The sequence below is a fragment of the Lampris incognitus genome, chromosome 2 (assembly GCF_029633865.1).
Source record: "Lampris incognitus isolate fLamInc1 chromosome 2, fLamInc1.hap2, whole genome shotgun sequence".
Lineage (NCBI taxonomy): Eukaryota > Metazoa > Chordata > Actinopteri > Lampriformes > Lampridae > Lampris > Lampris incognitus.
Genome location: NC_079212.1, coordinates 86,925,173 through 86,935,207, shown reverse-complemented (window position 1 = coordinate 86,935,207; position 10,035 = coordinate 86,925,173). Strand labels below are relative to the sequence as shown.

Here is a 10,035-nt window from a genome sequence, read left to right as displayed (position 1 = left end):
ACATAAAGGGTATTAGAGTAGAGGTCATTGTGTATGGCTGATACGCAACAGGTTTTTAAGACAGCAGCTGTTACTTGGCAGTTTTTTTTTAGGCAATCAGGGAATAAGCAAATGCACAGGTAATATTTATTTTGTACATCTTGTGGGGAGGAGTGGGGTTAAGAGCAGTGTTTGAAATGTTGCTGATTATTTGAAACAAAAAAATATATTTTCAGTCTATCCAAGCAGTGTGTGTGTGCCCTGATTTATTTAAGGCCAGTAGCGAGATCGCTCGTACTCCTGATAGTAGGTATGAATCTTTATTACCTTGACCATTGCTTTACACCAGTCACATAAACATGTGATATTACGATGTTAAGACGGTAATATCGGCATATAAATTGTGACCATGAAATACTAAAAACAAGGCAAAGTACTTCCTCCACATAAATTGCATCAAAGGAATCTAGTGAGTTGTGATGCTTCCTGTCCCTTCTGGCTACACCAGAAGGGACAGGAAGTTTTTCATGTTAAAATAAATGAGCTGAGAAAAATCAAAAGGGGTTGATGATGGGGCACACAGACAAATGACCAAAGCATATTCTTCATGTATATGGTGTTCTCTAAAAATGAAACTAAATGTGTATATTGATATTCTTGTGTTTATGACACTCCTCATATCAGGATAACTGATAAGCAGTCATTTTACTAGATTTTTCCATCGATACATAAACACAGCTGTTTCCTAGACGCTGTCATTAACATGTGTCCTTCTGAATGCGGTGGAGAAGAATGTAAAATTTCACTTAATGGCATGTCCCACGATGTGTGGTCTGATTGTGATGGGGACCTGCGGAGCCTCGATGTGTCTGAGGTGAAGTTCTGAGAAGCCAGCTGCCTCCAGATCCTCCCACGTTGCTCTAGTGATCACGCATCCGTCCCCAAGAAAGTACCACAAGGGCTGGAGAACGTGCTGGAAGAAGAACGTCCACGAGGAGGGCTCTGACACAACATGCTCCATAAAGTAGAAGCCACCACCCTGTAGGCCAGCAAATTGATTATTTAATATAATGGTTCTCAATCTGGTCCTTGTGGAACCCCTGTTGAGACAGGTATTCAGCCTCCAATCAGGGAGGTTTTTGACCTGGAACAACAGGTGAACAAGACAATGTTGTCCCTTGTCTCTAATTCTGTTTGTGATACTCATGGACAGGCTCTCAAGGTGAGGAGTGTGTCTGTTTTGGAGAAGCGGCCGGTAATGAGATGAGATAACAGGTGAGTGCAATGAACTACCTGGCAGACTAGAAAAATGGCGGCACTGGGGTTTCACATGGACCAGATTGAAAACCACATGATTAAATCGTTATTAAAACCAAGTTTGAGTTTACACCTTTGTGGCACCATTCTTTTACTGCAGGGGGATTCAACCATGTGCCACTGAGAGCCATGTGCATGCAGGTTTTCTCTCCAACCCAACACTACACCAACTGATTTCACCAAACAGTCCTCTCCTGTCCGATGGAACGTGTGTGTATCAGTCAAATCAGATGGAGTAGTGTTGGGTTGGAATGAAGACCTGCATCGATGTGCCTCTCAATGGCACATGATCGAATACCACTGATCAGTAGTTACGAAAAGATTGGTTATGGAAAATACATGGGTACATTCAGGGCTGCCAACTCTGACGCGGTGAGCATGAGTAGACAGGACATTTATATTCTCCAACAGGGGCGCCAAGAGCATCCTTAAGCTCCATCGGTTTTTAACACTCATTATAAAAACAGCACTGGGGGCCAAGTGGCACCCTCTACTTTTTAACTTGGATGAAACTTCATATTGTCCATCTTCATCATTTTCTCCTCATCATTTTCTCTCGATTTCTCTTATCTGTCTACCTGACTAGCTGTCTGTCAAAGTCATTGCGCTATTAAATTAAGTATAAATAGATAAACCCAAAAATTAATTTTTGCAGTACTTCGAGATGTTTTATAAAAGTAGTAAGGAGTAGCAGTAGTATGGTCAGCAACCCAGAATCATGACCAACAGCAGTAAAGGAACTGGTTTATCATTTATGATTTTATGAGTGTCTACTACTACTACTGCTCAACTGCGGTCGAAGGATGATAATGATGATGATGATGATGAGGACTACTACTACTTTCGGCTGCTCACGTTAGGGGTCGCCACAGCGGATCATCCGTTTCTATTTCTTCCTGTCCTCTGCATCTTCCTCTGTCACACCAGCCACCTGCATGTCCTCCCTCACCACGTCCATAAACCTCCTCTTTGGCCTTCCTCTTCTCCTCTTCCCTGGCAGCTCCATATTCAGCATCCTTCTCCCAATATACCCAGCATCTCTCCTCCACACATGTCCAAACCATCTCAATCTTGCCTCTCTTGCTTTGTCTCCAAACCGTCCAACCTGAGCTGTCCCTCTAATATACTCATTCCTAATCCTGTCCTCCTTCATCACTCCCAATGAAAATCTTATCATCTTCAACTCTGCCACCTCCAGCTCCACCTCCTGTCTTTCCATCACTGCCACTGTCTCCAAACCATATAACATAGCTGGTCTCACACACATCTTGTAAACCTTCCCTTTAACTCTTGCTGGTACCCTTCTGTCACACATCACTCCTGACACTCTTCTCCAACCACTCCACCCTGCCTGCACGCTCTTCTTCACCTCTCTCCTGCACTCCCCGTTACTTTGGACAGTTGACCTCAAGTATTTAAACTCATATGCCTTCGTCACCTCCACTCCTTGCATCCTCACCATCCCACTGTCCTCCCTCTCATTCACGCATAGGCATTCCGTCTTGCTCCTACTGACTTTCACTCCTCTTCTCTCCAGTGCATACCTCCACCTCTCCAGGCTCTCCTCCACCTGCACCCTACTCTCACTACAGATCACAATGTCATCCGCAAACATCATCGTCCACGGAGACTCCTGCCTGATCTTGTCCGTCAACCTGTCCATCACCCTTCTTTTTTCTTTCATTCGTACGATTCTATTAGTGTATATGGTGTAAATCTGTATGACTTCACTGTATTTCCACTGATGCGTGTAGAAAATCACTTAAAACCTAAAAAACTACAGCTGCAGGTCTGTGCCATGGCCTCCTTCACCTCTCTGCCACACTCAGATCCATTATTGATGGAACGAGTGTTTACAATTGATCTGTTTTGTTCCCTCCAGCCGCATGTCATTGCCTGGGGTTTTTAACACCATTTAATCAAAACGCTACCTGTGACCCTGACAGCAGGATAAGCGGTTTGGATAATGGATGGATGGATGGATTAATCAGAATAGTTACAGAAGTGCCCTTACCGTGTGGGTTCTGGAGACTATGTTGGTGGCCCAACTGCAGAGCCAGCAGATGTCTGTTATCATAGCGTAGCCTAACTGTATAATGATGGAGATTGTTAAATTATTTAGGTCTATAGGTCTGGATTTTGTGCAACTGATAACAGAAGTGATTTGAATCAAGGAATATCATTAATGTTGTGATTAGCTTAGCAACACAATTAAGCAACATCTTACTGCGTTTGAGCACAAGTTAAAAGTATGTAAAAAGTTATTCATTTATCTATATAGACGAAGCCACTTTATTTTATCATTGTGCAAGTTACAATGGATGTGTTCCCTGCATGTAACCCCTCCTACTGTATAGGAGCAGTGGGCAGCTGCAGCGCCCGGGGACCAACTCCAATTCTTCTCCCCGCTGCCTTGCTCAGGGGCACAGGCAGGAGTAGTAACCCTAACATGCATGTTTCGGAGCACCCGGAAGAAACCCACGCAGACACGGGGAGAACATGCAAACACAGAAAGGGGCTGGGGTTCGAACCCGGGACCTTCTTGCTGTGAGGCGACAGCGCTAACCGCTGGGCCACCGTGCCGTATAATAAGCCCCGCCCACTTTCCCCCCGCTACTCAAGTGTCCAATTAAAGCCTGCATTGTAGCATCGGATGCGGGACTTAAGTGCACATGGGAGGGATAGTAATAAGGCTTGGACCGGACTCACCGTCCTGAGGATGCGTCGCGCCTCCGAAAGCACACGCTGCACGTCGGTGACGGAACACAAGACCAGCGTGCAGACCACCACGTCAACAGACTCGTCCCCGATGTGTCCCAGGTCCTCTCCCTGGGCAACTAGGAAGTTCTCGTAGGTTAAATGGTCGCTGCCGTGCATGCTCATCTGCAGGTATTTCTTAAAGTGCGGGTTCGGGTCGGTGCATACGACCGTGCAGCCATCCGGGTAGAACTTGAAGTTTGCCCCGGAACCGCAGCCGATCTCGAGCAGACGCAGCGTGCCGTCCGTGTTGGCATATTTCCAAAGATTTCGGAAGAGGTTCCTCTTCTCCTCGTGCATCTTGGCGTTGTAGGAGAACGTGATGTTGTAGGCGAGCAGCGGGAACAGCCGCTTGTACAAGCCCACCGCCTTCATCACGTACAGCGGCCAAGTCAGCACCCGGACCACGACTTCGCACAGACCCATCAGGAAAGACCTCATCTTCCGCGCGCAGCTGAGCTGATCACCTTGCGTGTGCAGAAGCCCCGCCGAGGTCACCGAATCCTCACGCGACTTGACCGGATCAACGGCTTGGGAAGCGCGAGCGTCACGTCGGGGCGCCGCTCCACACCGCGGCTGCGCAAAGGCGCTAAAAAAAGAAGAGAAAGAAGAGACCTGCCGGGACGCGCGGCTCGGTGACCTCTGTGTGGCCCCCAAACGTGTAGGGGTGGGTAGACCTGCACAGGAACACGTTCACAGGCCTCCCCCCGCAGGTCTGGAACCCTGCTGGGAGAAACGAATCCTTTCTTTGGACAGATTTGATTTATACACCTAACCCTTGAAAGAGGACATTGAAAACTGTTTTAAATATCACATGTCTTACAAAGTAAATACTTAGCAAAGATTAAATATTTGAATCACATCTAAATATTCTATAAAAAAATAAATATTTAGTTGCAAATGAAATATTTAATATTGTAACGTGCATGGATAAGTAGACACGTTGGTCCTTGACTAACGGGTCGGACCCTTGAGTCGACTGGTTAACGTTGTCGCTTGCGGAGTGGGAGACACGGGTTCGCGTCCCGGCTGGGGCGACGGTCCCCCCGAATTCGCTACGTTGGTGTCAGAAGTGGGATGGGGAGACCGTGAGGCCGTCGGAAGCGCGTGCGCCCAGAGGCGTGAGGGAGCTGATCTGCTGAAGCGCGGGGCGCGCTTCCCGAAGGAGCGGGGTAGTGTAACGTGGATGGATAAGTAAACACGATGGCCGCGGGACCCTTTAGTCGAGCGGTCAGCGATGTCTCCTGCGGTGCGGGCGATACGGGTTCGCATCTCGGCCGCGGCAGTTCCTGTGGTTGCCCCCCCGAATTGGTGTCAGAAGTGGGATGGGGAGACCGTGAGGCAATCGGAAGCGCGTGCGCCCAGAGGCGTGAGGGAGCTGATATGCTGAAGCGCGGAGGCGCGCTTCCCGAAGGAGCGGGATAGCGTAACGTGCATGGATAACACGTTGGTCCTTGGCTAACGGATCGGGCCCTTTAATCGACTGGTTAACGTTGTCGCTTGCAGAGTGGGAGACGCGGGTTCGCGTCCCGGCTGTGGCCACGGTTCCCGGTCTGCCCCCCGAATTCGCTACAATATATTTACATATGATGAACTGTTAAATACATAATTACATTTTATTTGTAAGACGGATTTAAAATTTAAAACAAATTTTAAATGTCTTCTTTCAAGGGTTAGGTTTATAAATTAAATCTTCCAAAGAAAGGATTTATTTATACTACCCGAATTCCAAATCTGCGGAAAAAAGGGGCCTGTGCAAATGTTCCTATTCAATTTACAAACGGCACCCCATGTAGATGGGCTAGTGCCTCTTCTGCCCCCCCACCCCCATGGCAATGCCAAGTGATGAGAGGATGAGGAGGAGTGATGCGGAGAGGAAGAGGAGGATGAGGAGAGGAAGGGGAGGATGAGGGGAGGGCTGGGGTCAGAACAGGAACAGCAACACGGCAGCTATATGATAGGATAACTTATTACATGGCATGTCTCTTAAATGACAACATGTCATGTGTTAAAATAGAAACACCAACTAGCGAACAGAGGAGGTGCACGCAGCACCCAGAGCAAAGCAGCAGTGGCCAACAGCCAAGGACCCCTGATCTCACCAAGCCTGTTCACTAGTGAAGACATGGTCATTTTAACTACCTTCGATTTACAACACGGGGGTACACAGCATTTAGACTATTCATTATATATATATATATATATATATATATATATTATATATATATATATGTATGAATATAACTTTGTCAAAAGAAACACTGAACGGCAGGGAAGTGCTCGACATGTCACTCAGCCAGTGTGGCCCTTGTGGGCGTTAGCCGCTCACGCCGTCTGCCTGATGGTGTTGCCCCATCTGTCCCCATCTCTTATGGCGTTGAAAGTTTCAGAGTGTCCTGTCCACTCCTTTAAGTTGTCCGTATACTTCATCCTGAGGCGGCCACGTCCTCGTTTACCCCCCCGTCTTCCCTTAAATGATGTCTCTCGTGAGAGGGCATGTTTTGTTTTGGCTTGATTGACCAGAGAAGCTCATCTTTCTTTTAACAATGGCGCCGTACAGTTCTCGTCTGACGCCAGGTCGGTGTAGGATGCTCTGATTGGTTCTTTTCTCTCGCCGGCTGATGTTTAAGAGTCTTCGGTAGAACCACGTTTCAGCAGATTGTATTCTGTCTTTATCTTTTTGTCTCAATGTCCAGCCTTCTGCCCCATAGGTCACAGTAGGCCATATTATTGCTTTTAGAATTTTTTTTTTTTGAGTTTGTTGGATAGGACTTTGTCTTTCCAGATATTTTTCAGCTCAACAAACAAGGAGCAAAATAATCCAATGAGTAAATTCTCTATGAGACTGATGATCGCTTATGGCCCGAAAAAGGCTTGTACTGTCTCATAAAGAATTTACTTGACTAACTGGATTTTATATATATATATATATATATATATATATCCATCCATTATCTGAACACCGCTTATCCTGCTCTCAGGGTCGTGGGGATGCTGGAGCCTGTTCCAGCAGTCATTGGGTGGCAGGTGGGACACACCCTGGACAGGCCGCCAGGCCATCACAGGGCCCACACACACACACACACACACACACCTAGGGACAATTTAGTACGGCGAGTCACCTGACCTACATGTCTTTGGACTGTGGGAGGAAACTGGAGTCCCTGGAGGAAACCCACGCAGACACGGGGAGAACATGCAAACTCCACACAGAGGACGACCCGGGACGACCCCCAAGGTTGGACTACCCCGGGGCTCGAATCCAGTACCTTCTCGCTATGAGGCAACCCTGCTAACCACTGCAGCCTCTGCTGCCTCCAGATCTTTCCAAGTTACCCTGGTGGGCCCACATCCATCACCAAAGTAGTACCACAGGGGCTGCAGGACATGCTGGAAGCACACACACATATCAGGAAGTTAGAGAAATACCAAGGGCTGCGGTTTGAACTATACTGCTCAAAAAAATAAAGGGAACACCTAAAAACACAATATAGACCTCGATGAATGAAATATTTCAGCTGAAAATCTTTATTTATTAGACAGAGGAATGTGTTTAGAGCAAAATAACCTAAGAATGATCAATGGAAATCAAAATCATTAGCCCATTAAGGTCTGGATTCAGAATCATACTCAAAATCAAAGTGGAAAATGAGAACATAGGCTGATCCAACTTCTGTGGAAATTCCTCAAGACGATTCAAAATGAGGCTCAGTAGTGTGTGTGGCCTCCACGTGCCTGTATGCACTCCCTACAACGTCTGGGCATGTTCCTGATGAGACGACGGATGGTCTCCTGAGGGATCTCCTCCCAGACCTGGATCAGGGCATCGGTCAACTCCTGGACAGTCTGTGGTGCGACATCGCGTTGGCGGATGGTACGAGACATGATGTCCCAGAGGTGCTCAATTGGATTCAGGTCTGGGGAACGTGCAGGCCAGTCCATAGCATCAATGCCCTCGACATACAGGAACTGCTGACACACTCTGGCCACATGAGGACGAGCATTGTCATGCATGAGCAGGAACCCAGGGCCCACTGCACCAGCATATGGTCTGACAATGGGTCTGAGGATCTCATCCCGGTACCTAATGGCAGTCATGGTACCTCTGGCTAGCACGTAGAGGTCTGTGCGGCCCTCCAAGGATATGCCTCCCCAGACCATCACTGACCCACCGCCAAACTGGTCATGCTGGAGGATGTTGCAGGCAGCAGAACGTTCTCCACAGTGTCTCCAGACTCTCTCACGTCTGTCACATGTGTTCAGTGTGAACCTGCTCTCATCTGTGAAGAGCACAGGGCGCCAATTGCGAATCTGCCAACCAAGATGTTCTCTGGCAAAGGTCAATCGGGCTGCACGGTGTTGGGCTGTGAGCACAGGCTCCAATTGTGGACGTCGGGCCCTCATACCATCCTCATGCATTCTGTTTCTCACTGTTTGAGCAGAAACCTGCACATTAGTGGCCTGTTGAAGGTCGTTGTGTAGAGCTCCGGCAGTGCTCCTCCTGTTCCTCCTTGCACAAAGGACCAGATAGCGGTCCTGCTGCGGGTTTGTTGTCCTCCTGCGGCCCCCTCCACGTCTCCTGGTGTACTGGCCTGTCTCCTGGTACCTCCTCCATGCTCTGGACACTGTGGTGGGAGACACATCAAATCTTCTTGCCACAGCACGCATTGATGTGCCATCCTGGATGAGCTGCACTACCTGAGCAACTTGTGTAGGTTGCAGATACCGCCTCATGCCACCTCTAGTGGTGCGGGCACTAGCAAAATGAAAAACTAACCAAAGATCGGCCAGAAAAGATGAGGACAGGCAAATGGTCTGTGGCCACCACCTGCAAATCCATTCCTGTTATAGGGGTTGTCTTGCAAATTGTCTAATTTCCACCAGGTGGAAATTAGACAATTTACCAAAAGGTGAAATTGATTCACAAATCAGTGTTGCTTCCTAACTGGACAGGTTGATATCTCAAAAGTGTGATTGACTTGGAGCTACATTGCATTGCTTATGTGTTCCCTTTATTTTTTTGAGCAGTGTAGATCAGATGTGGAAGGTGAAATCCACAGTATTACAGATCCACAGTACATATGTCCCTGTACACTATCCCAGCCACTTGGTTATGCCTTTATTCCCCGCTGAAAGGCGTAACCAAGTGGCTGGGATAGTGTACAGGAGGATACAGGCTGGAAGTCCCCAAGTCCAAATGGGAGACACCGCCAAAGGTGGTTCAGATGGCAGAATTAAGATCAGAATCAGAAACACTTTGTCATTTCTCATCCACAGATCCTATTCTCCTCATCTAATGCCCGCTGCTCCCTCTCCTAAAATGGCAGATCAACCTTTTTTACTCTGCCTTTTCACAGCCATCTCTTAATAGAAAAGGAAAGGAATAAAACTAGAGAAAAAATATTTAAATCACTATTATGCCAGAAAAAAAGCCGTTTGCTCTCATTTGATCATTTGCCCTACAGATATGTAAATATTTATTTGGATATAGCCATCAAAACTGACAAATTATGAATCAGTGGGCTGTTCCTTGAGAGAAACACTGGGAAAGAAAGGTAAAGTGTATAATGATGTGCGTGAGAGCTTTATATCCTCAAAGAAGACTTTCAGTCCAAAATGCAGGGACTCTAAGAAAAGATTGTTTACCAGTGTGATGATGTGAACGCCATCTACTAGACACTTTGCTCTGTTTGAAGTTGTGACAACTGTATTGTGCTTGATTTAGGGGAGTCTTACGGCAGCTCCGGTGGGTCATCTGAAAAACCTGGTCATTACACTCCTCATCGTTTCACCGTTCGTCATGCTGAAGAGGGCCTTTAGAGCTGGCGACACGGAGGAGGTGAGAAAACGGGACCTCAAAGTCCGAATCAGGGAGGCTAAAGATAATTACAGGAGGAAGTTGGAGCGGAAAGTCCAACAGATCAACATAAGAGAGGTCTGCAGTGGTATGAAGGCTGGTTTCAGGCCGACTGGCAGCAGAGG

At 47.4% G+C, this 10,035-nt stretch overlaps 1 protein-coding gene across 1 annotated transcript; it reads right to left on the bottom strand.

Annotated features, from left to right (window-relative positions):
• Window positions 1-781: 781 nt before the first annotated feature.
• On the bottom strand, window positions 782-4,615 carry LOC130106886 (N6-adenosine-methyltransferase TMT1A-like). The gene is made up of 2 exons (XM_056273188.1): window positions 4,006-4,615; window positions 782-1,018 (listed from the first exon to the last, which is right to left on the bottom strand). Exons 1-2 carry the CDS (start codon window positions 4,492-4,494, stop codon window positions 782-784), a joined length of 726 nt encoding a protein of 241 aa, XP_056129163.1. The 5' UTR covers window positions 4,495-4,615.
• Between the last annotated feature and the right edge of the window lie 5,420 nt (window positions 4,616-10,035).